General features: G+C 50.8%; 6 protein-coding genes across 10 annotated transcripts in view; 1 reads left to right on the forward strand and 5 right to left on the reverse strand.

Annotated features, from left to right (window-relative positions):
* Nucleotides 1–124: 124 nt before the first annotated feature.
* LOC115247554 (WW domain-binding protein 11-like) lies at nucleotides 125–1,922 on the reverse strand. The gene is made up of 5 exons (XM_029829653.1): nucleotides 1,486–1,922; nucleotides 1,103–1,158; nucleotides 933–996; nucleotides 751–858; nucleotides 125–528 (listed from the first exon to the last, which is right to left on the reverse strand). The coding sequence occupies exons 1-5, from the start codon at nucleotides 1,672–1,674 to the stop codon at nucleotides 199–201; spliced, it is 747 nt and encodes a 248-aa protein (XP_029685513.1). The 5' UTR covers nucleotides 1,675–1,922; the 3' UTR covers nucleotides 125–198.
* A 3,112-nt stretch (nucleotides 1,923–5,034) lies between these two features.
* On the reverse strand, nucleotides 5,035–8,208 carry LOC105418205 (protein PAXX-like). Of its 4 annotated transcripts, XM_029829639.1 has the most exons (8): nucleotides 7,949–8,153; nucleotides 7,670–7,730; nucleotides 7,540–7,589; nucleotides 7,289–7,467; nucleotides 7,151–7,201; nucleotides 5,929–6,016; nucleotides 5,787–5,853; nucleotides 5,035–5,565 (listed from the first exon to the last, which is right to left on the reverse strand). In XM_029829639.1, exons 1-7 carry the CDS (start codon nucleotides 8,047–8,049, stop codon nucleotides 5,808–5,810), a joined length of 576 nt encoding a protein of 191 aa, XP_029685499.1. In that variant the 5' UTR covers nucleotides 8,050–8,153; the 3' UTR covers nucleotides 5,035–5,565; nucleotides 5,787–5,807. The 4 variants fall into 4 exon arrangements, with proteins under 4 accessions (XP_029685499.1, XP_029685501.1, XP_029685497.1 ...); XM_029829641.1 differs by lacking the exon at nucleotides 5,929–6,016 and having other exon boundaries at nucleotides 7,949–8,208; XM_029829637.1 differs by lacking the exon at nucleotides 5,787–5,853 and having other exon boundaries at nucleotides 5,902–6,016; nucleotides 7,949–8,206.
* Nucleotides 8,209–8,395: 187 nt separating this feature from the next.
* LOC101071766 (protein FAM151B) lies at nucleotides 8,396–11,304 on the forward strand. 2 transcript variants are annotated; one of them, XM_029829652.1, is made up of 6 exons: nucleotides 8,396–8,661; nucleotides 8,892–9,051; nucleotides 9,130–9,347; nucleotides 10,173–10,308; nucleotides 10,744–10,885; nucleotides 10,920–11,304. In XM_029829652.1, the coding sequence occupies exons 1-6, from the start codon at nucleotides 8,550–8,552 to the stop codon at nucleotides 10,932–10,934; spliced, it is 783 nt and encodes a 260-aa protein (XP_029685512.1). In that variant the 5' UTR covers nucleotides 8,396–8,549; the 3' UTR covers nucleotides 10,935–11,304. The 2 variants fall into 2 exon arrangements, with proteins under 2 accessions (XP_029685512.1, XP_003976124.1); XM_003976075.3 differs by having other exon boundaries at nucleotides 8,398–8,661; nucleotides 10,744–11,304.
* Nucleotides 11,305–11,607: 303 nt separating this feature from the next.
* On the reverse strand, nucleotides 11,608–14,335 carry LOC115247558 (dihydrofolate reductase-like). Its single transcript, XM_029829660.1, has 6 exons — nucleotides 14,178–14,335; nucleotides 14,045–14,094; nucleotides 12,511–12,616; nucleotides 12,137–12,260; nucleotides 11,952–12,067; nucleotides 11,608–11,836 (listed from the first exon to the last, which is right to left on the reverse strand). The coding sequence occupies exons 1-6, from the start codon at nucleotides 14,276–14,278 to the stop codon at nucleotides 11,755–11,757; spliced, it is 579 nt and encodes a 192-aa protein (XP_029685520.1). The 5' UTR covers nucleotides 14,279–14,335; the 3' UTR covers nucleotides 11,608–11,754.
* Nucleotides 14,336–14,565: 230 nt separating this feature from the next.
* LOC101071539 (general transcription factor IIH subunit 2) lies at nucleotides 14,566–19,002 on the reverse strand. The gene is made up of 14 exons (XM_011616957.2): nucleotides 18,676–19,002; nucleotides 18,520–18,597; nucleotides 18,407–18,443; nucleotides 18,159–18,245; nucleotides 18,023–18,073; nucleotides 17,890–17,944; nucleotides 17,661–17,766; nucleotides 17,491–17,581; nucleotides 15,656–15,851; nucleotides 15,430–15,493; nucleotides 15,259–15,362; nucleotides 15,068–15,170; nucleotides 14,895–14,934; nucleotides 14,566–14,791 (listed from the first exon to the last, which is right to left on the reverse strand). The coding sequence occupies exons 1-14, from the start codon at nucleotides 18,729–18,731 to the stop codon at nucleotides 14,681–14,683; spliced, it is 1,179 nt and encodes a 392-aa protein (XP_011615259.2). The 5' UTR covers nucleotides 18,732–19,002; the 3' UTR covers nucleotides 14,566–14,680.
* Nucleotides 19,003–19,493: 491 nt separating this feature from the next.
* Nucleotides 19,494–26,553, reverse strand: part of LOC115247549 (occludin-like) — a 9,190-nt gene continuing 2,130 nt past the window's right edge. The window contains exons 2-9 of the mRNA XM_029829624.1: nucleotides 26,074–26,135; nucleotides 25,260–25,962; nucleotides 24,268–24,432; nucleotides 21,916–22,031; nucleotides 20,519–20,623; nucleotides 20,275–20,446; nucleotides 20,050–20,091; nucleotides 19,494–19,969 (exon numbers count right to left, since the gene is read on the reverse strand). Of these exons, the coding sequence (XP_029685484.1) occupies nucleotides 19,871–19,969; nucleotides 20,050–20,091; nucleotides 20,275–20,446; nucleotides 20,519–20,623; nucleotides 21,916–22,031; nucleotides 24,268–24,432; nucleotides 25,260–25,962; nucleotides 26,074–26,117 (1,446 nt within the window). The 5' untranslated portion in view covers nucleotides 26,118–26,135 and the 3' untranslated portion in view covers nucleotides 19,494–19,870. The remainder of the gene's footprint in view (nucleotides 19,970–20,049; nucleotides 20,092–20,274; nucleotides 20,447–20,518; nucleotides 20,624–21,915; nucleotides 22,032–24,267; nucleotides 24,433–25,259; nucleotides 25,963–26,073; nucleotides 26,136–26,553) is intronic.

The raw sequence follows: 26,553 nt of genomic DNA on the forward strand, positions 1-26,553 counted from the left end.
GCAAAGAGACATATTGCTCAGTGCTTTTTAATAGAAGAAATCAGAATGATAAGCATCAATTATGCAGGTGTATTTAAAGAAAAACACTGGAATCTAAACAAACTAAAGAAAAAAGTCCCCTAAAGCAGCAATGGAAGAGGTGCAGATTCTGTTTGGCTTCTTTTGTAAAGACAGAAAACAAAAGTCCATTCACAGCCATTAATATCTCCACTTTTTTGGACGGCGAGTCTCTGCTGCTTGGGGCTGTTGTTCTGGGTAGGGTGGGCTAAGGTCTGGGTCGGGTGAGCTAAGGTCTGAGTAGGGTCGGCTAAGGTCTGAGAAGGGTGGGCTAAGGTCTGGGTAGGGTGGGCGAAGGTCTGGGTAGGGTGGGCGAAGGTCTGAGTAGGGTGGGCGAAGGTCTGGGTAGGGTGGGCGAAGGTCCGAGTAGGGTGGGCGAAGGTCTGGGTAGGGTGGGCGAAGGTCTGGGGATGGGGCACGCTTACGTGGTGGCATCCGACAGACCTGTGCATATGACAGTTTGGAGCCCACCTGAAAAGTCAGAGCACAAGGATTTAGTTTCCAACATGAGCATCGCTGCAACAGCTCTGGTAAAACCAGATTAATATTGGCTGACAATTCTGTGACCTCACGGATCCTGAATAACCCGGCTTGCTGGCTTTGAGAAGACTCTGTTCACGCAGTTCAGGACGATTCAAATAAAACAAGGTTGCGTCTGACAGTGAGTGTTTCTGACATTATTAGTAAATGTACCTTGTTCTCAGTTGCAGGTACTGTTGCTGTGGAAACATTCACAGCAGAAAGAGAAGGGAAGTTGGCCTCCCCGATCTCAGGAAGAGGTGACGGCTTCCTCTCTGCGTCCTATAAAGCAGCACTGGGTCAATGTGGAAACTGAGCACTGGTGTGTCCACAAGGCAAAACCAGCAGTTGCTTACCAGCTCCTTTGTCTTGTCTGCTTCCCTCTGTTGGTATCTTCTCCCCATGCTGACGCGTCCTCTCCTGCAGAAAAGAGAAGTCACAACTGCTCTGGTCCCCATAAATAATCTGAATTCCCGGGAAGGGAATTAAAAGCATCTTCACAAACATTAAATGATGGCTAGAATACCTTTGTAGTCTGGGAGGTTTGACACGGGGAGGCGCTGACAGTCCGGGCAAAGTTTTCTGGCAACATAAAAGTGAATAATCTGGTCATGAAAACATGATTTCACATAGTGAAGCGATGTTCATGGGACTACTGTAAAAAATCTGGAACTACTTTGTTAAAACAACCACTGCCACCTGCTGGACATATGGTGTCTGCACATTTAGCTTTATCTATTTAAATGACTCAAAAGGACACAATGTGGAAAATGTTGTCAGGCCAAAGAAAACTGATCTGATCTCTGGTGTGTGACTGATCTCCGCTCAACTAGACAGAATTTATCAGGAAATAAAAACTTTCTCCAGGTGCAGATGACGGCCAGATGTGTGGATCTGGCTAACACTTACAGGCTGTGGGCAGTCTCTGGGAGCCTTGGAGGGCTGGAGCTCCGACACTGGCCCTGGGATGTCCACACCTCTACCCATCTGGGGGAACTCAGCCTGGGGTGTGCCCTTAGACCACACCATTCCCTTTGTCTCGTCTCCACTGTTGCCCCCTTCAGCCATCACGTGCTGCTCATGACAGACGGACTCCATCTTGGATGGAGTGGGAGCATCTCCACAAGCACCAGGGGGCAAAGTTTGAGTGGCAACGTCCTGACGCTCAGGTCTCGGGGGGGCCAGGTCTTCAGGTGAGTTGTAAAAACAAATTGAGACACAGGGACCATCGCCCTCTTCTCGGCTCGGGATTTTCCGGATGCGAGAATTCGCTGGAAGCCACGAACGTTTGAGCTCCGCATTTTCCTGCCACTCAAACTGGGATTTGGGGGATCTACAGTGAGTTTCTGGACCGTACAATCTTCCTGGACTGCTGAGAGACGAGGTCGTGACATCGGTGTGATGGGAGGAAACAGTATCCGGTGAGGATATTGTGGTCACACGCACATCGACCTCACTTGGTAGGGACAATTCAGGAGGTGTTGAGAATAATCCAGAGACTGGTCCAGGAGGAGGTGTTGGGAATAAATCCATGTCTGGTCCAGGAGGAAGTGTTAGGAATAAATCAGGGTCTGGTCCAGTAGGAAGTGTTGGGAATAAATCGGAGTCTGGTCCAGGAGAAAGTGTTGGGAATAATCCAGGGTCTGGTCCAGGAGGAAGTGTTAGGAATAAATCAGGGTCTGGTCCAATAGGAGGTGTTGGGAATAAATCAGGATCTGGTCCTAGAGGGGGTGTTGGGAATAAACCAATGTCTAGTCCAGGAGGAGGTGTTGGGAATAAATCGGGGTCTGGTCCAGAAGGAAGTGTTAGAAATAAATCAGGGTCTGGTCTCAGAGAAAGTGTGAGCAATAAATCAGGGTCTGGTCCAGGAGGAAGTGTTAGAAATAAATCAGGGTCTGGTCTCGGAGAAAGTGTGAACAATAAATCAGGGTCTGGTCCAGGAGGAAGTGTTAGAAATAAATCAGGGTCTGGTCTCGGAGAAAGTGTGAACAATAAATCAGGGTCTGGTCCAGGAGGAAGTGTTAAGAATAATTCAGGGTCTGGTCTAGGAGAAAGTGTTAGCAATAAATCAGGGTCTGGTCCAGGAGGAAGATTTTGGAATAATCCAGGCTCTGTTTCAGGAGGAGGTGTTGGGAATAATCCAGGGTCTGGTCCAGGAGAAAGTGTGAGGAATAAATCAGGGTCTGGTCCAAGAAGAAGTGTTGGGAATAAATCAGGGTCTGGTCCAGGAGGAGGTGTTGGGAATAAATCGGGGTCTGGTCCAGGACGAAGTGTTAGGAATAAATCGGGGTCTGGTCCAGGAGGAAGTGTTTGGAATAATCCAGTGTCTGTTTCAGGAGGAGGTGTTAGTAACTCGGTTTGCAGCACAGTGGATGGACCAGACTCATCTGTTGCCCACTGGTTCTGCTCCTGCTCAAGGTCATCAGCATCAATGGGACGGATGCTGTAGAAGCTGTTTGACCCATCTGGAGGGTTTTCCTCTCCGCCTGTGCTCAGTCTGTCCAGCGCCACACAGGGATCTGATTCAAGGGTGGGCCCGACACAACGTGTTGGGTTCCTAAGAACCTCAGGTTCCTCCTTACACCTGCTGTCTCCTGTAAGCTCTGCATCCAAGCATGCATGCTGGGTTCCTGCGGTGGTGTGCTGCCTGTGCTCCACCGTCTTCGTGATCCGTCTAGCGTAGGGCGGGAAGTCTGACAGACTGCTGTCACTGTCGCTGTCGCTCCACTCCTTAGTCTTACTATAGCAGCACCCCATCTTCTAAAGCCTGAAGCAGAAACAACAAAAAAGCCACTGCCATGACCACACACACTCAAACAGTCATGAACAGATCTGTTAATTGAAAACATTTAGACTTTGGTAGAGCTGCCAGCAGAGCTCAACTTGATCCCAACCATCAACTCCCAGTTACTGACCTTTGGACTTTTAACGAGCGTGCACGTCAGTACAAAGCTTGTCTCTCTTGGAGGGTGATTCTCGGTGGGAGGGTCAAAGAATGAGGCTGCAGATCTGATTCTGGATCAAAAATCTGCAGTTGGAGAGAGATGAGTTGTCTTGGTGTAGTTATGGTTTCAGCTTAACCTTTAACGATTAATGTCTGTAGGTGTAGCAGCAACACTTGAATATAAGGAGTTTTTGGGTTTTAATTAAAGCCATTTCTGATCAAAGCTCAATGGCTCTGAGTTAAAGTCACCTGTTGTGACTCACAACCCAAAATGGCCTTTTATCTGTTATCTGCTGTTTGGGCCATAGGCACAAACAACAGTCATGATCCATCCCCCCACCGAAGGCGAAGGGAGGCTACCCTCTTATCCACCGGGGTAAACTCCAATATACAGGCACTGAGCCGGGGAGCAACGAGAAATGCCACCCCTGCCCGTCGCCTCTCACCATTGGCAAGTCCAGAGTGGTAGAGAGTCCAACCCCTCTTGAGAAGACTGATTCCAGAGCCCTTGCTGTGCGTCAAGGTGAGGCCGACTATATCTAGTCGGAACTTCTCAACCTTGCGCACCAGCTCAGGCTCCTTTCCCACCAGAGAGGTGACATTCCATGTCCCTAGAGCAAGTTTATGCAGCCAGGGATCAGACCGCCAAGGTCCGTGCCCTTGGCCGCTACCCAACACACAATGCACCTAACCCCCTTGGCCCCTCCGGCAGGTGGAGAGCCCATGGGAAGGTGGTCCCATGTTGCCTCTTTGAGCTGTGCCCGGCTGGACTCCATGGGCAGAGGTCCGGCCACTAGGCGCCCACCAACACGCCCCGCCCCCAGTCCTGGCTCCAGCAGGGGGCCCCGTATCCGGGCAAGGGACACTTGAGACCAATGTTATTTTTCCTTCATTTTCATTTTCTGACTTGGGCAGAATAATGTAAAATTAAAGGTCAAATGGCTTTTAAACAGATCTGTGATGGCTGAACAAGACTGATGTGGAAGTAACACCAACGTGTGCATCAACTCTATAGTTAAAACGCATTATTTCGTTCGTATTATTCATCTTGTTCATTATGGCCTTCGGGAATTAAATCATCGTCGTAAACAAGAGCGTGGTGACGAAAAAAAGCAATAAACCTCATGGATATTCTGCTCCCTGCTGGATGGAAGATGTTATGACAAAAAACAGAAAAACAAAGTGCAAAATACACTTTAGTAGTGTTCAGTCATATATGCATCCATCAGTAACTCACCTGTACCTGGACATTCTGCACACATTCATGTTTAAAATGGTGTTTAAACACTTTTAACGGTTTTAAACACTCATCAAAGTCAGTGTTTTCAGATTCTGTGAATGAGGTACATCAACAAATCCTCTTTACTCAAACAGAAGTTTCTACATCCAAAGCACTCCTGATGAACTCAAATAAAAGCCTAACAAACTCAGTACCAACATTAGATAAATAAGATGCAAAGAGACATATTGCTCAGTGCTTTTTAATAGAAGAAATCAGAATGATAAGCATCAATTATGCAGGTGTGTTTAAAGAAAAACACTGGAATCTAAACAAACTAAAGAAAAAAGTCCCCTAAAGCAGCAATGGAAGAGGTGCAGATTCTGTTTGGCTTCTTTTGTAAAGACAGAAAACAAAAGTCCGTTCACAGCCATTAATATCGCCACTTTTTTGGACGGCGAGTCTCTGCTGCTTGGGGCTGTTGTTCTGGGTAGGGTGGGCTAAGGTCTGGGTCGGGTGAGCTAAGGTCTGAGTAGGGTGGGCTAAGGTCTGGGTAGGGTGGGCTAAGGTCTGGGTAGGGTGGGCGAAGGTCTGGGTAGGGTGGGCTAAGGTCTGAGTAGGGTGGGCGAAGGTCTGGGTAGGGTGGGCGAAGGCCCGAGTAGGGTGGGCGAAGGTCTGGGTAGGGTGGGCTAAGGTCTGAGAAAGGTGGGCTAAGGTCCGAGTAGGGTGGGCGAAGGTCTGGGTAGGGTGGGCGAAGGTCTGGGGATGGGGCACGCTTACGTGGTGGCATCCGACAGACCTGTGCATATGACAGTTTGGAGCCCACCTGAAAAGTCAGAGCACAAGGATTTAGTTTCCAACATGAGCATCGCTGCAACAGCTCTGGTAAAACCAGATTAATATTGGCTGACAATTCTGTGACCTCACGGACCCTGAATAACCCGGCTTGCTGGCTTTGAGAAGACTCTGTTCACGCAGTTCATATTTAAAACAGGTAAATATGCATTTCATGTTTGCTGAGCTTTCATTAAAAGAGTGTGCACGTGCACGTGTCAGTGATGTCGGAGGTCAGTCTTCAGCATCATCAAAGGTCACGCCAGCTGCCTCCACCTTTCTGCAAAAGGAGAGAGAGACGTGAGTCGGCTCCTCTGGCACTGCTCACATTAAGGTGCGTTGCAGGACGTGAGACTTTTTAGTTCCCGGGTTGATGAGGGACGTTCTTGCAGGTCGTTTCTTCGGCGTCAGCGTTGGAGCAGAGTTCTGCTCAGCTCCCGACTCTGAAGAAACATCAGTCAGGTTCTTAACGGTGGACACGGCAGAGACCTCCAGAGAAATCTCCAGGACGAGCGCTTCTTTCAATCACACTTCCACAGGTAACTTAAGCAGTTTGGTTGGACATTTTATTAAAAACATCACCAAATTCTGAAGGTTTCTTCAGCGGCAGTGAAGCTTTTGGAACATTTCCCTATTTCCTTCATCGCACGTTAGTTTTCTACGAGCTGATTTTCATTTTTATTATAACTGCAGCATTTTTAACGTAGATGGCGAAGCGAACGTGACGGAAACGGGCAGATAATACGAGAGGACATCATCCTTAGGGATGGTTGGGTCCACAGCTAAAGTTCTACTGAAGTGCTATTTGAAAGCTTTCGTCCCTTCAGGTAAGGGTTAGGGTTAGGGTTATGGTCAGGGTTAGGGTAAGGGTTAGGGTTAGGGTTGGGTTGGGTTAGGGCTAGGGCTAGGGCTAAGGTTAGGGTTAGGGCTAGGGTTCAGGGTTTGGGATAAAACTTTTTTTGCACTGGCCTACTGATCGGGATAGCAGGGGATTGCGAAGGGTGAGGGCCCCCCCAGAGGGGCTATTAGCCAGGGCTTGCGGAGTTCCGGACAGGATAGGGGAGAGAGTTGAATCGCCCAGTCTGAGAAGACTTTGGTGAAATGGCGAGTAGGTATGTGGTTAGGATTGACCTTGGGGTAGGGGCAGGGGTGAGGGTTAGGGTTGGGGTTGGGGTTAGGGTTGGAGTTAGGGTTAGGGTGAGGGGTGGGAGAAGGTTAGGATTAGGGTTGGGGTTAGGGTTTGGGTTAGGGTTTGGGTTAGGGCTTGGAAAGGTGCTGGGTTTGAGGTTAGGGTTGGGCTTGGGGTTAGGGTTGGAGGGAAGGTTAGGGTTAGGGTTGGGGAGAAGGTAGGGGTTGGGGTTAGGAGGGGTGTTGGGGTTAGGGTTAGGGTTAGGTTTGGGGTTAAGGGTTAGGAAAGGTTAGGATTAGGGTTGGGTTAGGGCTAGGGCTAGGGCTAGGGTTAGGGTTGGGTTATGGCTAGGGTTAGGGCTAGGGTTAGGGTTAGGGTTAGGGTTGGGTTATGGCTAGGGTTAGGATCAGGGTTAGGGTTAGAGAGTTAGGCTTTGTCCCAGACTTACCTGCTGGCTGCATGTGCTGGTTTTTCTTAGGACTACTGAAGACAGACGCACCTTTGGGAGATGGATAAAGGGTCAGCACTGACCTACTCTAGAAATGCACAAATGTCGCAGTAAAGCATGTGGCGAGTGACAACGAACCTTCAGCCTGAGAGAGACGGTCAGCCATCGTGAAGAGCAGCTCCTTCAGTTCCTCTCCGGCCTGAGGAGGCTCCAGTCTGGACAGTTTCAGTCTGGGATCACCTGGACTTGATCCTCCACAGAGTTCAGCACTTGTGTCGCCGACCACAACAGACACGTCTCCCCTTAAACAGGCTGACCTGAGAGAAAGGGCATTTCCTCATCTACACTGCTGCTCCCACAGCACATTTAAGGACTTTAAGTCCTCTTGCCTGAGTTTTTGGAGATTCTTCTCTGTGGGTCCCAAAGCAAACGTCCGTTTCTAAATACGAAGCAGAGACAGCAGATGCATGGATGCTCTAATGCCGAGAGCAAACTTCTGGGTGTTCAGCGGAGACTTACACTGGGGTCCACAGTGTCCTCGGTGCAGTCAGCGCTCCAAACATTGGAGACATCTGTCAAACTAAGGTCAAATGTCCCGTCAGGAAGTGGACAAACTCACATACTGGACACCAACACTCTGATGTACAGCATACACTAAGGCTTCATTAATATGATAATTCTTCAGAAATATGTTTGCATTGTTGTACACCTAGTATGAAATTTTAAATTTTTTTATTCATAAGGCTTTCGGTTTTGACCAATTTAAAAAGAAGCACGAGAGCGCGCTTCTAAACTCACCAGATGTTAAATGTTCCCTTCGTTCTACGGGTGTAACAAAGGAATTTAGACTGGCTGTTTTTATCTAAAAATGTGCAGTAAAACGTGTGAATCAAGTCCATTTTATTCTTACAGGACACAGCGAAACAACAAACGGGTTCAAATAAAAGAGCCTTTTCTCAGTTTGCTTCTTCTTCGTCTTGGGTTTTAAAACCGATCGGCGGTCTCATTACCGCCACCTACCGGTGGGAAATACCTGGTGCGCTGACGAGCGGAACAGCCACAAAACACACATGTTTATATGTTCATGTAACAACACAACACTGATAATTGCCATTTTACTGTAAATAGTAATGGAATAATCCCTCTATCATCCATTATTTTCTTTTAGCTTTCTAATTTAAGGAGTGTTCTGACAACTACCGCTAGGGGGCGGCACTACAGATTTGTTTCGTCCGGACTGCAAACTCTTAAAACGAAGAAGAAATGATGCCGGACACCTGTCATTCATTCCCTGTGCTGTTGCCTTCGCTTTCACTTATTGTCCAGCGGTTTCTTTCGTCTGGACGTTAAAAGGTAAATGTGTTTCCCCGTGTGAAGTGCGCGAGCCGCCGCTTCTACCATGACGCTGCAGTATTTCCTGAGTCGCGGTCTCATCCGGAGCAGCGACGCCGCCGAGGTCAGCTGGTGTCACGGAGTCAACAGCCGCAGCGGGCTGATGGAGGCGCTCTCAGGTAACCATGGCAACACTGCAGGAGACTCACGTTTCAGCACGTGTGCGCCTCCAATCTGTTCTTCTAATCCCAGCAGTTGGCCACTTTTTAGACTTTATGAAACTATAACTCAGCAGTTTCCCCCTCGTCATAGGGGGGACACTGTCCTCCCCCGTCCTCCCCTCCTCTCTAATGGTAAACAGCAGAGGCCTGAACGTCTGTTGCTACGACAATTTAGTTCTGCTCTTCAGGTTCTGCTCATATGATGGAGGCTGATGTTCTGATGAGAGAGTGTGACCCAAAAGAGCCGATCATGGCGCACCCCCCAGCCCGGGACAGTGACATCACCCTGAAGGAGTGGCTGCAGGAAGTCAAAGAACAGCAAAAGGGAATCAAGCTAGATTTTAAGAGGTTGAACGCAGCGTTCATACACATTTTTACAAAGAGAGCATTAGCTTGTGATGCTAACACTGTGCTATATCTCACCAGCCTGGAGGCTGTGGCTCCGTCTTTGGTTCTTCTGGAGGAGGTGTTGGCTAAGACCAACCTTCCAGTGTGGATCAATGCAGATGTCCTAGCTGGCCCCGGGGGCCACGCGCAGCCCTTGGACCCTCAGGCTTTCCTGTCTGCTGTGAGAGACCTGCCCCCTCATGTGGTGCTGTCTCTGGGGTGGACGACAGGCTGGACTGCTGGGATGGATAACCCAGGTAACAACCGGGCGACGTTATCGGTTTGTCTCTGCAGTCGCTGAATTGTGTAAATCAGAAATATTTAAAAATAGGCTTAATTACTCCATGGAAATCATCAACAGCGAGTGTTTGTAGTTCAGAAATAAAGACACCAAGTTAGATGGAGATGAGCTGGACGCTCCTCAGCCCCCTGGACGTCCGTAGTGGACGCCGTCTCGGGTTAGGGATCGTAGTGGAGGCCTGAGACGGGGGCTGGTGGTGGGCCACACCAGGACCTTGGTGCTGTTGGGTCAGGGTCAGGGTCAGGGTCAGGGTCAGGGTTCTCCATCTCTGTCCTTGAGCACCCTCAGCTACCTCATGTCGTCCATCTCTCACGTGTCCAACCTGGATAAACCCTTCTGTCCTCTGTATTGTCCAAGTCACTACAGGTCCTGCATGTCCTCCTTCCTCCTCCAGGTCTCCTTGTCTCCTTTCCTTGCTTCCTACCTGATCATCTGAGCTGCACCTGTCCACTCACCTGAAGCACTTCCTGTCTCAAGTCCTCCCTGAAAGCCCCACAGCACTCCTCTTCATCTTCCTCCCCACCAGAGTCCTCCTCCTCCCCGGCTACATCTCCCCCCCACCTGCTCAGACCTGATGCAGGATGTGGTCCACCTGTGGGCTCCCGCATGTCACCTGTGTTCTGGTGTCTTCTCCTGGACCCTAACCCTGTCCTGACCTCATCTGGCTCCACAACTCTTAGCATCTGTAGCATCACGTGAGCACGTAGCCGGCCAGTCAGCGTGCACGATGATGATGATGATGATGATGATGAGGGTTGGCTTCTGCTCTGACCCGCCCCAGGTTACAGCTGGGACATGGTGCGTGTGATGGAGGGGGTGTGCAGAGCCCTCCAACACCCCGTCACCTTCCCCGTGCGCGCGGTGCTTCTGGCCCGGTCCGCCCCCCAGCTCAGGTGGTTGCTGCAGCAGTCCCACAGGTATTCAACCACTCCCTGAGGGGGGGGCTCGGGTTGGTTCTGGTGCCACATTAGCCCCGTTCCATGCATGAATAGGTGTGTAGTTAAAGTGTAATGAGCCGCTCTGACGTCACAAAGCTTGTTGCTAGGTTACCCAGCCCGGCCCAGGCCTGACACTCTGGTTCTAGTTTGGATTTTAACAAGGACAGGTCATGTGAAATAATAGCAACTATGTTGTATAATGATAATAAAGCTGATTTAAGGAGGCGGCGATCCCAGTAATAAGCAAGACGAGCCTCATGTAATAAGCTCCCTTCAGTTATTCACATGTTATAAAGCTTTGCCTGAAAACCATTACGGACGCTGTCCCGGGTCACCTGGAGACACGGGTCATGTGGACGGTGGGAGAACACACAGTTGTGGTTGGCACTGAGGTGTGTGTGTGTGTGTTCACAGATACACTCTCACTGTGTGGACGGGCCAGACGGACACGCTGACGCCTCAGGACTTGCTGCCCTATCGACGAGGCTTTGACAGGAGTCGGGTCTATTATGACCTGCCACCGTCTCTGAGGACAGAGCTCAACAGGGGGACGCAGGACGGAGACGTCTAATGTCAACAGGGGGACGCAGGACGGAGACGTCTAATGTCAACAGGGGGACGCAGGACGGAGACGTCTAATGTCAACAGGGGGACGCAGGACGGAGACGTCTAATGTCAACAGGGGGACGCAGGACGGAGACGTCTAATGTCTCCGTGTCGTGTTCTTGGTCATTTTTATCTGAGCATCAGGGAGCAAAATCCACTTTCCGTTCCCCCTGAAAGAGTCATCCACCCAAAAGTCCATACAGACAGTATCTGTCCCCGTCCTTCTGTCCCCTGTCCATCTGTCCCCTGCTCCCAACACACAGTTCTGGGCTACAGAACATTAGGTCCGATCTCATGTTAGAGATCCTACAACTGAGCATGTGAATTAATTATTAAGATTATGGAGGATAAAAGTTACAGTTGAAATGAGCAAAGTCCCCGTGTGTGTGTGTGTATGTGTGTGTGTGTGTGTGGGGGGGGGGGGCTATCCAGCCCGTATGTGGGCGGCTCCACAGCAGGTTTGACTTCTGAGACCTTCAGCTTTCATGTCTCCATCCAGAGCAGGTGAAGGAGCTGCACCAGCTGGCTCTCCTCCCTGGTCCTGGACCAGTTCCTGCTGGTTCCTGCTAGTTCCTGGGCCTTCTCCCTTCAGCTCATGCTCAGTCTGATTGGCTCATTGTTGATGAACGGCCCTTCCCACAGTTCCAGCAGAAAAAGATCACAGTGCTTGAACGTTGGGACACACGTAGCAGTTTTAATGTCAAAGTCGTGACAAACCGTCTCGGTGAAACAAATGTGTCCACTTTGCTTTCAGCCAGACCCTCGGGGCTGCGACAGGAACCTTCTGTTGAGTCTCTCTGTGCTCCAGCCCAGGTCTCCTCAGTGCTCGATGCTCTCATAGACCTGGAACCTGTACTGGATCCCCTCCTCCTCCTGCAGCTCCTGGGCCACGCCTGGAAACCTGGAGAGGAAGTGCATCAGCAGAATTCCAGTCCATCCCATCCCTGCTCTGGCACGGACTCGGTTTCATGGAAGGCCCCATCAGAGCGGAGCTCCAGAGGATGACCTGGACCTACTGTGGCAGCCGGCGGTATCTGGCAGGGTTGATTTCAGGGAGGAACGTGTCGCATTCAAACTGCTTCAGGATCCGCGTGACAAACAGTCTGGTGGTTCCTGTCCCCTCCATCAGCTCCTGGGTAGCCCAACATAACAGATTACACATCTCCAGGAGGCATGTGAGGTTCTAGAGTGGTGGACCTACCTGATAGAGCGAGCTGCCTCCTATCACCCACACCTGGTCGGCCTGCTCGGCCAGCTCCGAGTCCACCAGCCGGAGAGCCGAGGGCAAGTCGCGGGCCAGGTGGTGGGCTCCTGCCGGGGGCTCCCTGGAGGAGAAGTCAGTCCCAACAATCAGCAGGCAGCTTTGAATGTGGGTCAACCATCCGGCCGCTGGTGCCAACTACAGATGCTTGAGCTCAACCTACCCCAGCCCCCCCGAGACTCAACTCTAAAAACATCCATTCAGAATTAAATAGAGGAATATGGGCTGTTATTCTGGTCTGGCTGGTTCCCCTGGGCCTGCTGTCCACGACTGGGGCCGGTTTGAGTCCGTCTGCTCCTGGACTCGACACCTACCTGCACCGTCTGCTGAGAACGATGTTGATCCTGTTGGCCAGAGGTCGGTTTCTTTCTGGGATGGAGAACCAGGTCTTTCTGCCCATGATCACCACGTTCTGCTTCCCTGTCGCCAGGCAGATGCACGTGGAATAATTACCAAAACTAAATTCACGAGTCGCTAAATGGGATTAACAGACGGAATTTATCTGATGTTTACTTCATTTTCAATTCAGTTCAATAGAACAAAGACAAAAGAAATAAAAGGGAAAAGACTATATATGTATATTAAACTGGTACACAGTTAAATTACAGCACACGGGAATTTGCCTCGTCCTGATGTAGCCCAATGATGAAGGACCTCCTGCACCGTTCCGTGGTAGTCAAGCCAGCACAGGGTCAGGCCTTGGCTCTGGGTAGTCCAGCCAGCACAGGGTCAGGCCTTGGCTCTGGGTAGTCCAGCCAGCACAGGGTCGGGCCTCGGCTCTGGGTAGTCCAGCTAGCACAGGATCAGGCCTTGGCTCTGGGTAGTCCAGCCAGCACAGGGTCGGGCCTCGGCTCTGGGTAGTCCAGCCAGCACAGGGTCGGGCCTCGGCTCTGGGTAGTCCAGCCAGCACAGGGTCGGGCCTCGGCTCTGGGTAGTCAAGCCAGCACAGGGTCGGGCCTCGGCTCTGGGTAGTCCAGCCAGCACAGGATCAGGCCTCGGCTCTGGGTAGTCCAGCCAGCACAGGGTCAGGCCTCGGCTCTGGGTAGTCCAGCCAGCACAGGGTCAGGCCTCGGCTCTGGGTAGTCCAGCTAGCACAGGGTCAGGCCTTGGCTCTGGGTAGTCCAGCTAGCACAGGGTCAGGCCTTGGCCCTGGGTAGTCCAGCTAGCACAGGGTCAGGCCTTGGCTCTGGGTAGTCCAGCTAGCACAGGGTCAGGCCTTGGCCCTGGGTAGTCCAGCTAGCACAGGGTCAGGCCTTGGCTCTGGGTAGTCCAGCCAGCACAGGGTCAGGCCTTGGCTCTGGCCTTTCCCTGGGCTGGGACACTTTTCCTAAAATCCACTTGGTTCCTTTGTTTTGTTGGCGTTGATCTGGAGCTGGTTTAGACCGAAGCGCTGGAGCTTCACAGGGCAGGACAGATGGTGCTGAAGACTCGGTGCTGTCAGCCTTCTCCAGTGGGCTCCTCCGCTCCAACGGGCTGGAAGGCACCCTGCAGGGGTCCGACCATGGCTGAGGACTGCGTGACTTTCCAAGGTTCGTTCGCTGCTTCATCTTGGGAAACAGGAGCAGGCAGGAGGTCTCCCATTGGTCTGGAACAATCATCTGTCCAGGCTCAAGGTCCAGGCTCAGCAAGATGCTGAGCAAAGTAATGTTTTTATGTTGTTTTTTTAATGTTTCCCCGGGGCCAGGCCAGGTCCAGGTCAAAGTTTTCTGCACAGTCAGGCTCCAAGATTGAGCAAGACCATAGAAACCAGACCCTTTTAAATGGACCGTTGAATCGAGTGAAAAGACCAACTTTAGACTTGTGGAGACTAAAAAGATCACTCTCACTGATCTTACTTATTACTCTTACCGTTTACAGAAGGAGTCGACGTCATCTTTCGAAAGTGCACGAATTCTTTACTGAAAACAATCATTTAAAAAGGTATGTGAATAGTGTGACAGGAGACAGCGTTCACAGTTTTATCGCCATTTTTTCCCCTTACTTGAGTCTGATGGGGTGCCAGGGCAGATCTCCATTCATCCCGATGCCCAGGTCGGGACACACCGCCACGATCGCGTTCACAACCCGCGACATTGTTGTCATGTTTCCCGCGCTTCACTGCGGAAATGACGAGTACTTCCGGTGACGCGGCGCGTTATAATGTCTAACGGCAGCGTTAAGGGAGGTTTAAATTATGAAGAATTAACCAGAAAGACTTTTAAGAAATCAATAGAAGCAACCATCTCACCTGAATGAGTTAAAATGTTTGGTTTACTATTCTAAAACCTTTTTTTTTTCTTGGTTATTCATCAACACCCACTTGTGATTTTATATTTGAAAATAGTGTTATTAAATAGTCATTTAAATACATCTGCACAACAGACAAAACATTACGACAAAGATGGACACGCATTTTTATTGCAATGTGCCAAAGAAGAAGAAAGTACAAATCTGAACAGAAACAATAAAGAGAAATCATCTCAGCCAAGCAGCCGTGGCTCGTTGTCAGGGGCAACTCCGACGGTGGATACAGCAGGGGCAGCAGTGGAGCGAGTCGTGGATGAAGAGGTGACAGTCGACACAGAACACACTGAGACACGATGGACAGCTGAACACCTGAGGACGGAAATAGGCAGTTCTATGCTTTTAAAAATACTTTCCCATGTCCTACTACTTCTACAACAACCTTCGGGGGGGGGAGTTCCACTCATGTACTCACACTTTTGTCTTTGAGCTCCCCATGACAAGCTTGGCAGGACCTGCAAAGACAGAGCGGAGACTTGAGAGTCTGTCCTTGGCGATGCTAAGGCTAACGGACGACACCCAAAATGTGTCGGTGAAGACTCGTGACATCTGTAGAGACGTGCGTGGTTTTGCGTGTGCCACCGTCACCTCTCTGTTTGGAGATCATCTGCAGGACTCTCTGTAAAGACTTGTAGGGGGAAAAGGTGGTGGAAGGACCTGGCGAGATGGGGGGCCAACACCAGTGTCAAGCCTGCGCATCACACAGAAAGCACAAGTCTGCAGCTTCTGGAGCAGCCAGAATCCTGCTTCACTACAGAGGTGGCGGTCGTCCCTCTTACCACACACTTTACACTCCACAGGAAGCTCCGTGTACTTGGCATGACACTGTGGACAAAAGTATCCCCCCAGAGACAGGTCTGGACCGCTGCTGCTGTCCAGGTGACTAGGAGACACACAGCATCAGTGGCAGATGAGGAGGACGCTGAGGGCTGACACCTTTCCTTACTCACGCCATGCTGAAGGAGGGCTTGGCGTCCTGGTCTGTGAGAGAGGCAACGGTGTGCTGAGGAAACCCTAAACAGACACACAGTGCGTCACTTCTCTCAGAGAAAGAGGCCGGAGCTTTAGTTCTAGCCCCATCTGTGTTATTTGGTACTCTGACCCCCATATGGGACACAACATAAGCACTGTTGTGGCGGCTCTGCAGTGGGTTTAGAAGCATCTACGGAAACTCACCCATTCGAATCAAAGAGCACTCAGAGGAGGAGCTGGCTGGTGGAGGCTTGACATGCAGCATCAGCAGCTCCTTGAAGTGACTCTCGTCCAGGATGACGTGGTAGGAGCCGCCCGTCTCCCTGGTTAGCACGGTACACACCCGCACCTCTGCTGACAGGCCGATGACTGACACCCTGACCTTCAAAGTCTTCAGGGTCTGACCGGAAAACAAAACCCAGGTTAAAGAAGCTCGGTTCAATTGCATTTAAAAGCAGCCCAACAAGAATTCTCTACCGAACATTTAAAACATTATTCGGCAGCATGGGATAAATGTTCATTGTTATGCTGATGACACTCAGCTTTATTTATCCATGAAACCCGAGGAGACAGAAGTTAGTGAAGCTCCAGACCTGTCTTAAAGACATAAAGTCCTGGATGTCTTCAAATGTCCTCCTCCTTAACCCAGGAAAAACTGAGGTCATGGTGTTTGGTCCTGAACCTCTCAGGGACAGATTAGATCACATGATCACTCTAGATGGTATCTCATTAACATCTAGTCTCTCTGTGAGGAATCTAGGAGTAACTTTTGACCAAAATCTCTCCTTCAACTCACACATTAAATTAGTCTCTAGAAGTGCCTTTTTTCACCTGAGGAACATCACAAAGATCAGGAAGCTACTGACCCACCATGATGCTGAAAAGTTAGTCCAACATTCGTTCCTTCCAGGCTGGACTACTGTAACTCCTTATTATCAGGGTGTCCAAACAACTCTTTAAGAAGCCTCCAGCTGATCCAAAATGCTGCAGCCAGAGTTCTGACAGGTATTGACCACAGAGGTCACATGACTCCTGTAATGGCATCTCTCCCTGTCCAGGTACGGAGGCTGACTCCATCGCTACTTTAAGATCAGACTTAAAACCTCCTCTTTGAAAAAGCTTATTGTTACTAATTCAGTAGTTCCAGTTACTATCATAGACAGACAGATTATCATACTTAGGGGGTCGTCTAATCGTTAGGTCACATCTTAGCTGTGCTGCTATAGGCCGAGGCTGCCGGGGTCCGGAAACATGATCACCTGACAGGCCTCTGTCACCCCACTGGGTCATGGTTTCCTCTCCTTTCCTTTCCTTTCCTTTCCTCTCCTCTCCTCTCCTCTCCTCTCCTCTCCTCTCCTCTCCTCTCCTCCTCCTCTCCTCTCCTCTCCTCTCCTCTCCTCCTCTCCCTCTCCCCTCCTCTCCTCTCCTCTCCTCTCCTCTCCCTCTCCTCTCCTCTACCCTTCTCTCCTCTCCTCTCCTCTCCCCTCCTTCTCCCTCTCCTTCTCCTCTCCTCTCCTTCTCCTCCTCTCCCGTCCTCTCCTCTCCTTCTCCCCTCTCCCCTTCTCTCCTCTCCTCTCCTCTCCCCTCCTCTCCCTCTCCTCTCCTTCTCCCCTCCTTCTCCCTCTCCTTCTCCCTCTCCTCTCCTCTCCTTCTCCTTCTCCTCCTCTCCTCTCCTCTCCTCTCCTCTCCCCTCCTCTCCCTCTCCTCTCCTTCTCCCCTCCTTCTCCCTCTCCTTCTCCCCTCTCCTCTCCTCTCCTTCTCCTTCTCCTCCTCTCCTCTCCTCTCCTCTCCTCTCCTCTCCTCTCCTCTCCTCTCCTCTCCTCTCCTCTCCTCTCCTCTCTCTCTACCCAGCCCCTCCATCAGCAGGAGGGTCCCCCTACATGAGCCTGGTCCTGCTCCAGGTTTTTTCCTGTTAAAGAGGAGTTTTTCCTGCCACTGTTGCTTGTCTGGGGTCAGGCCCTGGGGTTCTGGAGAGGGTCTAGAGACAATGTTGATCGTATAAGACGCTATATAAATAAAGATTGATTGATTTGATTTACCTCGATCAGCTCGTAGATGTTGGCTGGGTCACATGTCGTGAGGCTGCTGAGGATTATCAGGAGCTCCCGGCTCGTGTGTCCAGGCATGTGCCTGCACACAAAGACAGGTCCGCCTGACGGATACATTCAACCGAGCAGGAGGGGGTGGGCCTATGGACGGCAGGACCGACCTGAGCGTCTGCACGGCCAGGCTGAGGCAGTTGTACAGGGACGGCTCTCCGACACACACCGTGTCCACTGCTTTCTTCAGGGCAGCACAATGCTTCTTTGGGTTTCCTGCAGGTGACCAGAGGACAGAATCCATCACAGACAGCATTTGTATGTTGGTGGACAAACGGACGAGTGAAGGAGATGATCCAGATGATCGTAGTTAGACTTTATCCAGTTGTGGCTTCTCACCTGACAAGTCGGTCAACTTCTCAGCGCGTTTGTTCTTGGTGGTGATGATCCCCATCTGAAGACACGGCCAGGAGCATTAGGGTTTAAAGGTCACCCACTTATAAAGTTTTAAACAGTACATGTGAGAACAGACCTGGCTGATGGGGTTCTGGTCGAAATACTCATCAACAAACGCCTCCAGCAGCTGCACGCGGGGAGGAAAAGCAAAGGGAAGTGCAAACGGAAGAGATAGCAGCCGTACAGCGCGAAGGTTGGCTAACCATGGTTACCTTCAAAGTGGAGGTGAGACGGTTGGGTTTCAGATCCTGGTCCTCCATGCTCCTTGAACAGTCAATCACCACAAAGAGATGACGCATCTAGTGCAGAGACATCCCATAATAACCAAGAAATCTCACGCATATCTGTGTTCTTGTTGTCAGCAACGACACCGTGAAATACAACCCATCCACTGGTGTCAGCCTAGTTCCCTAGGGAGATGGTGTCCAGGAACATTAGGAGCACTCCTGAACTAACTCACCATGCCCAGCCTCACTTGTCCATGGCTCTCTATCAGTCTGTCGAGACAAGGAAGCTGCTGTTGAACGTTGAAGACAACTCATCAGGGAGAGGAACATAGATGAGCATACACACCTTCTTTTCTTGGACTGGAACAGGATCTCCTCTACTGTGGCCTTGAGGGAGCCAGACTCGTCCTCCTTCAACACCTCCCTGCAGCGTCCACATCTCAGTCAGGACTCAAAGCACATTTCTCAAGACCAACACTTATTCCTGATTTCACAGCTTTACCATGTCCTCTCATAGCCTCCTTCCCAGCGCTTGGCTCTTTCTGGTTCTTCATCCATTGTGTCACACCAAAGGTTCCGGTGATGGGAAACCACGACGATCTCGGGCTAAACTGTCTGATGAAGCGAAGACTAATCAGGAAGCCGCATTATTTACGGCTAAATAACATAGATTTAACGACGAGGCCTGTTAAATCGAATCTCTAAACACATTTTTTTAAAGAACAAATGACCATACGCGTCTTGTTTTGCGTGAACGTTATAAGGATTCTCCGGAAATCACAAACCACGCGGTGCGCCGCAATTCTATGTCCGTATGGAAACATGAGCACCAGACAAATGGTCCGCTCACTTCTGCGTACGTCAGCCGCCACAACATCCAGCGTTTTATTTCATTATTTCACCAAGTCTCTTCAGCAAAAAAAAACCCAAAACAATCAAACATTTTAATGTTTTCAATTTGGATAACCCTATTCAGCTCTGACCCCTGCCACATTTTTATTTCTATTTTGCATGATCAGTTCTTTTTCTTGCCTATGTAATAATTTTCCTGTTCCAAATTGTCCATTTGTAGATTTGCTATGCTTTTATGTAAATGTAAATTGAACTTCATGTTCCACTCAGAATATGAATAAAGTTTGTTAAATAAATTTCAATCCATTTTAACACAACCAGACATCAGCGACACGAGATCGATTGCACAAACATAATCATGGCACAAATCTAGCTGGAGCAATATTAGTATTTAACATTTACAAAAAGAGGGGACTTGAACAGTTTTAGAAGTGATAAATAAAAATGACTGAAAGCAAAAGAGGCATATTCAAAAAGAAACACGGCAAAGAATATCATTTATTTTAAAATGGGAGAGCAACAGACCAATTTACATGGTTTTAAAGGAATAAAAACAGTATGTACAACAATGGCAATTTAAGTCATTTTAAATTCAGTAATAAAAAATACAATAACTGAGGCTTTAAAATACAGACTTTACACTTTCTAACTTTGAGAAAATAAAAATTCATACACCTAAATATTCCTTAAGAAAAGGGTGGATGGTAAAAAAGGTGCTCCTAAAAAAGGTGCTAACCCTTCAAATTCTTGCTGGTGGACTGATTCCAAGAGGTTGATTAGTGGCAAGTATACATTATACGAGATGCATTATATGAGATAGAAGACTGGAGACAGTTGCCAAAGGTTCAAGGGCGGTGGTCATATTCACTGATCTTCCTCTTGATGTGAGACAGCTTAGCCCGGAGATGTTTACACCTCCTCTTCTTAATCAGGTAATTAGAGGACTATTGAATAAAAGGGAAGATTTCTTCAGAATATTAAACTATAGAGCTCCTTTAACAGACAGAAGAAGTCCACCTCTTACCTTTTTGATGTTCTTCAAGCGGCTGTATTCATCCACAGCATCCTGAGAGCAGAACCACAGTCGTTAATGTTGCTAATGTGGCGACTACAGATGCAATAATGACCACGTCCACTGGGGACATTACAGCCAACATGAGCTCAACCTCATGTGTGTCGGTGCTCATTCAAAGATGGGACCTATGAAGATAACCCAACCCTAACCCAACCCTGTTGGAGGTCACCTCACCAGGAACTGGGGGCTCCCCTCAGCGTGGGCACTCATCTCTCTGTCCAGCTCCGCCAGCACCTGGTTGATGTTGTCCAGCTCCGCCTGCAGGCTTTTGTACTCCTGATGATCCTGGTCAAATTCTCGTTTGTAGCTCAGACGCTCTTCCTCGTCCACGATGGGAGGAAACGCTCTGCAGATGTTTAAAGGAGCACGTTTGAACTGGACCCGCTCCCCCGCAGGGTTTTTGTTTTCAGTCACTCACACGCTGAAGTCCTCGTCCTCCAGGTCGTCTCCAGACTCCACCCCCGACTCGTAGTCCTTCACCCTGGACTTCATGGCTGTCACAGAACTGCTAATATCAGAGTCTCTGCAAAGACAAATATTTTAGTTCTAACATGAGCTTTACAAGCGCTCCCCTCTCAGCATCTGATCCACCTTGGGCCCTCTCAGCATCTGATCCACCTTGGGCCCTCTCAGTATCTGATCCACCTTGGGCCCTCTCAGCATCTGATCCACCTTGGGCCCTCTCAGTATCTGATCCACCTTGGGCCCTCTCAGCATCTGATCCACCTTGGGCCCTCTCAGTATCTGATCCACCTTGGGCCCTCTCAGCATCTGATCCACCTGGGCCCTCTCAGCATCTGATCCACCTTGGGCCCTCTCAGTATCTGATCCACCTTGGGCCCTCTCAGCATCTGATCCACCTTGGGCCCTCTCAGTATCTGATCCACCTTGGGCCCTCTCAGTATCTGATCCACCTTGGGCCCTCTCAGAATCTGATCCACCTTGGGCCCTCTCAGTATCTGATCCACCTTGGGCCCTCTCAGAATCTGATCCACCTTGGGCCCTCTCAGCATCTGATCCACCTTGGGCCCTCTCAGCATCTTATCCACCTTGGGCCCTCTCAGCATCTTATCCACCTTGGGCCCTCTCAGTATCTGATCCACCTTGGGCCCTCTCAGTATCTGATCCACCGTGGGCCCTCTCAGTATCTGATCCACCTTGGGCCCTCTCAGCATCTTATCCATCTTGGGCCCTCTCAGTATCTGATCCACCTTGGGCCCTCTCAGTATCTGATCCACCTTGGGCCCTCTCAGTATCTGATCCCCCTTGGGCCCTCTCAGTATCTGATCCCCCTTGGGCCCTCTCAGTATCTGATCCACCTTGGGCCCTCTCAGCATCTTATCCACCTTGGGCCCTCTCAGCATCTGATCCACCTTGGGCCCTCTCAGTATCTGATCCACCGTGGGCCCTCTCAGTATCTGATCCACCTTGGGCCCTCTCAGCATCTTATCCATCTTGGGCCCTCTCAGTATCTGATCCACCTTGGGCCCTCTCAGTATCTGATCCACCTTGGGCCCTCTCAGCATCTGATCCACCTTGGGCCCTCTCAGCATCTTATCCACCTTGGGCCCTCTCAGCATCTGATCCACCTTGGGCCCTCTCAGCATCTGATCCACATTGGGCCCTCTCAGTATCTGATCCACCTTGGGCCCTCTCAGTATCTGATCCACCTTGGGCCCTCTCAGCATCTTATCCACCTTGGACTCTTTCAGTTCTTGCTGGAACCGTGTGTAAATGTGGACGAATTCACGTCCTGCTGACCGAGGACAGTCGCTTCTGTCCACAGGCGTGTGTGTAAACACAGCATGTACATACCCTGGAAGGTAAAGAGGTCTGCTGTGATCCAGCTGGTCCAGATAGTCCCTGGATCCACCAACTGTGAGATTTGGGTCATTCAGCAGCACGTCCGGTTCCCCAGACACAGTCTTCACCTGAAATGACAAAACCCTCTCAAGGTTTGGCAAGACGCAGGGTGTGTGGAGTGTGTATGCCGGGGTCAGGGGTCAGGGGCCAGGGTCAGGGGCCAGGGTTAGGTGCCAGGGTCAGGTGCCAGGGTTAGGGTTAGGGGCCAGGGTGAGGGGCCAGGGTCAGGGGCCTGGGTCAGGGGCCTGGGTCAGGTGCCAGGGCTAGGTGCCAGGGCTAGGTGCCAGGGTTAGGGGCCACAGTGAGGTGCCAGGGTTTGGGACCAGGGTCAGGTGCCAGGGTCAGGTGCCAGGGTCAGGTGCCAGGGTCAGGGGCCAGGGCTAGGGGCCAGGGTTAGGGGCCAGGGCTAGGGGCCAGGGCTAGGGGCCAGGGCTAGGGGCCAGGGCTAGGTGCCAGGGTTAGGGGCCAGGGGCCAGGGTGAGGTCCGTGGCCTCAGTGGAAGCACATTCCTGACATTCAGCTACTTTCCAGTTGCATCTGCAACAAAGGGCCTTTTCTAGACGAGGCCTGACCCAGTTTGTGTGGGGAAACTTGTTCTCTCTGCATCATGTGTCCCAACATTCTGGGACCTTCGGCAGGTTTGACCGGTTCATCCACTTCTTCCCGCATGTCTGAATCTCACTGAAACTATTAGAAGCATCAACAGGAAGCAAACAGGCGCTCGGACGCCACAAACTGAAACCAGTTTCTGATGTGCGGGTAAATGCTGGGCAACCAAAGTTGGCAGAGGTTGGACCCCATCAGTGGTCAGGGTCAGGGTCAGGGTCAGGGTCAGGGTTAGGGTCAGGGTTAGCATTCCATTCAGAGACGGAGCTCCTTCACACACGTTTACGTTCATGCTCCCGTAGTGGCAGAACCTCTGTTAGCTGCAATAACAGAGGCCACACCTAGAAACTGTGAGTGAAACCACATCCTCATCGCTGTTGTCTCAGTGATTGTGTGTGTGTGTGTGTGTGTGTGCGTGTGTGTGTGTGTGTGTGTGCGTGTGTGTGTGTGTGTGTACATTTCTCTTTAACATTAAAACTCCCCATAACGCAAAGAGTCTGGACAATTCTCTAAAGGTAGTTTCTCTGTTGTGTCTGTCAGGGCTACAACCTATAGAATCCTATACAATCTTATAGAATCCTGTAGAATCCTATACAATCTTATAGAATCCTATAGAATCCTATACAATCTTAGAGAGTCCTATACAATCTTAGAGAATCCTATAGAAAGCCCCTTCCATCACTATTTCACTGTGGCCTCACAACAATATGATTTCCTGAGTGAACACACTTCCTATAGGTTTCACCATGAGGAAGGAGGAAGGCTCCTCAGAGGCCTTTTAGCCTGGGACGACCACTATGATGATGATGATGATGATTTCAGAACTTTAACTGAGTTACCCAGCTGCTGCTGCTGCTCTCAACAACGTTTCTCTTCCGTGGGAACAGGAGACGCTTCCCAGAGTGGGAACAGGAGATGCTTCCCAGAGTGGGAACGTGAAGGTTCCCAGAGTGGGAACGTGAAGGTTCCCAGAGTGGGAACAGGAGACGCTTCCCAGAGTGGGAACGTGAAGGTTCCCAGAGTGGGAACAGGAGATGCTTCCCAGTGTGGGAACAGGAGATGCTTCCCAGAGTGGGAACAGGAGACGCTTCCCAGTGTGGGAACAGGAGACGCTTCCCAGTGTGGGAACGTGAAGGTTCCCAGAGTGGGAACAGGAGATGCTTCCCAGAGTGGGAACAGGAGACGCTTCCCAGTGTGGGAACAGGAGACGCTTCCCAGTGTGGGAACAGGAGACGCTTCCCAGAGTGGGAACAGGAGACGCTTCCCAGTGTGGGAACAGGAGACGCTTCCCAGTGTGGGAACAGGAGATGCTTCCCAGAGTGGGAACAGGAGACGCTTCCCAGAGTGGGAACAGGAGACGCTTCCCAGTGTGGGAACGTGAAGGTTCCTCTCTCTTGTTTCTCTGAGCTTTTAATTCCATATTTAATATTACTAATAACCAATTAATAACCAATAACTTGAACCTGTTAAATTAACCCGATGAACATCAATATTTGTGCAGTAGAATGAGCACATTTAATGTTCCCATGTGCACCTGTTCCACTCAGCCTTCCAGGGATTAAAGACTCACCCACTCACTCACCCGCCCGCTCACCCACTCACTCACCCACCCGCCCGCCCGCTCACCCACCCGCCCGCTCACTCACCCACACACTCACCCACCCACACACTCACTCACCCACTCACCCACCCACTCACCCACTCGTCGACGCTGTGGCGTGGACCGTCACTGATGACCTTCACCTCCTCCCATAAGATGCGCTCCTGGCCCCAGCGTCTGATCTTAGAGCGAGTCTTGACTGCAAACACCAGCAGGATGATGAGGGCCACGAACACCAGGAAGCCCAGGACGATGGCTATGGCCTGTTGGGGGTCAACGAGGGGTCGATGAAGGGAAAATGTGGCGTCTCCCAGAACAGGACAACTATATACACACATACAGCCCACTAACCTAACAGCTAACCTAACAGCTGACCCCACAGCTAATCTAACAGCTGACCCCACAGCTAATCTAACAGCTGACCCAACAGCTAACCCAACAGCTAATCTAACAGCTGACCCAACAGCTAACCCAACAGCTAATCTAACATCTGACCCAACAGCTAATCTAACAGCTGACCCAACAGCTAATCTAACAGCTGACCCAACAGCTAATCTAACAGCTGACCCAACAGCTAATCTAACAGCTAATCTAACAGCTGACCCAACAGCTAATCTAACAGCTGACCCAACAGCTAATCTAACAGCTGACCCAACAGCTAATCTAACAGCTGACCCAACAGCTAATCTAACAGCTGACCCAACAGCTAATCTAACAGCTAATCTAACAGCTAACCCAACAGCTAATCTAACAGCTGACCCAACAGCTAATCTAACAGCTAATCTAACAGCTGACCCAACAGCTAATCTAACAGCTGACCCAACAGCTAATCTAACAGCTGACCCAACAGCTAATCTAACAGCTGACCCAACAGCTAATCTAACAGCTGACCCAACAGCTGACCCAACAGCTAATCTAACAGCTAATCTAACAGCTAATCTAACAGCTAACCTAACAGCTAATCTAACAGCTAATCTAACAGCTAATCTAACAGCTGGACTAACAGCTGGACTAACAGCTGGACTAACAGCTGGACGGTGAAAGCAGGCCCGCTCATGTAGTGGACCTCTGGGCCACTGGTTCTCCATACCTCCTGGGGCTCCACCACGCAGTAATGGTACAGGTACTGGTTGAGGAAGATGCCCTGGGCCTGCGTCTGGGTCTGGTACTGTGCACACAGCTGTCGGATCTGGTTGTAATAAATGGAGCCGGTGGACTGAGCGGTTGGATTCACCGCGACCAGGTACACGATAGTGGCAATGACCATGAGGAAAGCCAAGATGGCGGCGATGATGATGGTTGCGAGGTAGAACTTTGGTGAGCGAGCAGCATTTTGCCTTGAAACGACCAGCACGAATATGATGAGCACAGCGATGAAAGTGATGGCAGCAATGGCAATGATGAAGCCTTTTCCAGCCTTGGGATCCATCTGTGCTCCTCCGTAGCCATAGCTGCTGCCCCCACCAACGCCTCCTCCATAGCCGCCACCCCCGTAGGACCCCCCGTAGGAGCCCCCGTAGGAGCCCCCGTAGGAGCCCCCGTAGGAGCCGCCGTAACCAGGTAATATGCCGGTCCCACCCCCCAGACCCATGAGGCTCATATCGTAGTCCCAGGCCAGTGTGGAGGCAACGCAGGCAAACACGGCTACACACATGATGATGATGATGATGCACAATATCTTCATCACACCGGGAGGAGAGGTCCAGCGGTAGAAGTGAAGCATCTGGTCTCCAGGGTAGTAGGCGAAGGCTGGGTTGGACATGAGCTCGCTGTGCCTGTGTCTGCTGCTGTGGCTGCCAAAGAAGAGACGACAGCGCCGAGGTTTAGTCTGAGAACCGTTTTACCCAAGACGCAAACGCTCACGACCTTCTGGCAACGCGTCAGGACGCCGACAGCAAACTCACTTCCTGCTTCCATTCGATTGGTGGTTGTGTCTGTGGCCCGGCATCTTCAACGGCAACTCAAACTGGGGGGGGAGGAGAGAGATCAGCAGCCAGAATAAAGACACGAGCACCTGGACACGCACACGCCGGTGCACGCTGGTGCACACTGGTGCACGCTGGTGCGACAGGAACCAGCCCAGAGGGAGTTTACAGCCAACAGCAGGTGACAGACAGAACAACAACAACAACAACAATGCTGAAAGAGATTCCAGCTGGTGTTTGGATGGAGGGATGAGGGAGACATGAGGGAGGGGTGATGATGGATGATGGAGGGATGAGGGAGGGATGATGGAGGGATGAGGGAGACATGAGGGAGGGGTGAGGGAGGGATGAGGGAGGGATGAGGGAGGGATGAGGGAGGGGTGAGGGAGGGATGAGGGAGGGATGATGGAGGGATGAGGGAGGGATGATGGAGGGATGAGGGAGACATGAGGGAGGGGT

Source organism: Takifugu rubripes, chromosome 21 (genome assembly GCF_901000725.2).
Source record: "Takifugu rubripes chromosome 21, fTakRub1.2, whole genome shotgun sequence".
Lineage (NCBI taxonomy): Eukaryota > Metazoa > Chordata > Actinopteri > Tetraodontiformes > Tetraodontidae > Takifugu > Takifugu rubripes.

Bases quoted from the DNA above. Each gene is read 5' to 3' on its own strand.
- LOC115247554 (XM_029829653.1), bottom strand. From the start codon at position 1,674: ATGGAGTCCGTCTGTCATGAGCAGCACGTGATGGCTGAAGGGGGCAAC. The intron at 1,159-1,485 runs GTAAGTGTTAGC...TTATGTTGCCAG, and splicing joins CCAGAGACTGCCCACAGCCT to AAAACTTTGCCCGGACTGTC. The intron at 997-1,102 runs GTATTCTAGCCA...TCTTTTCTGCAG, and splicing joins AAACCTCCCAGACTACAAAG to GAGAGGACGCGTCAGCATGG.
- LOC101071766 (XM_029829652.1), top strand. From the start codon at position 8,550: ATGACGCTGCAGTATTTCCTGAGTCGCGGTCTCATCCGGAGCAGCGAC. The intron at 8,662-8,891 runs GTAACCATGGCA...TCTGCTCTTCAG, and splicing joins GCTGATGGAGGCGCTCTCAG to GTTCTGCTCATATGATGGAG. The intron at 9,348-10,172 runs GTAACAACCGGG...GACCCGCCCCAG, and splicing joins TGCTGGGATGGATAACCCAG to GTTACAGCTGGGACATGGTG.
- LOC115247558 (XM_029829660.1), bottom strand. From the start codon at position 14,278: ATGACAACAATGTCGCGGGTTGTGAACGCGATCGTGGCGGTGTGTCCC. The intron at 12,261-12,510 runs GTAGGTGTCGAG...CTTCTCCTCCAG, and splicing joins GTTCTCAGCAGACGGTGCAG to GGAGCCCCCGGCAGGAGCCC. The intron at 12,068-12,136 runs GTAGGTCCACCA...TGGGCTACCCAG, and splicing joins GAGGCAGCTCGCTCTATCAG to GAGCTGATGGAGGGGACAGG.
- LOC101071539 (XM_011616957.2), bottom strand. From the start codon at position 18,731: ATGGATGAAGAACCAGAAAGAGCCAAGCGCTGGGAAGGAGGCTATGAG. The intron at 18,598-18,675 runs GTAAAGCTGTGA...TGGACGCTGCAG, and splicing joins GGAGGCTATGAGAGGACATG to GGAGGTGTTGAAGGAGGACG. The intron at 14,935-15,067 runs GTGACGGTGGCA...CTGTCTTTGCAG, and splicing joins GATGATCTCCAAACAGAGAG to GTCCTGCCAAGCTTGTCATG.
- LOC105418205 (XM_029829637.1), bottom strand. From the start codon at position 8,049: ATGGACTTGATTCACACGTTTTACTGCACATTTTTAGATAAAAACAGC. The intron at 7,202-7,288 runs GTTCGTTGTCAC...CATCTCCCAAAG, and splicing joins CCGTCTCTCTCAGGCTGAAG to GTGCGTCTGTCTTCAGTAGT. The intron at 5,566-5,901 runs GTGAGCAGTGCC...CTGACTTTTCAG, and splicing joins GTCCTGCAACGCACCTTAAT to GTGGGCTCCAAACTGTCATA.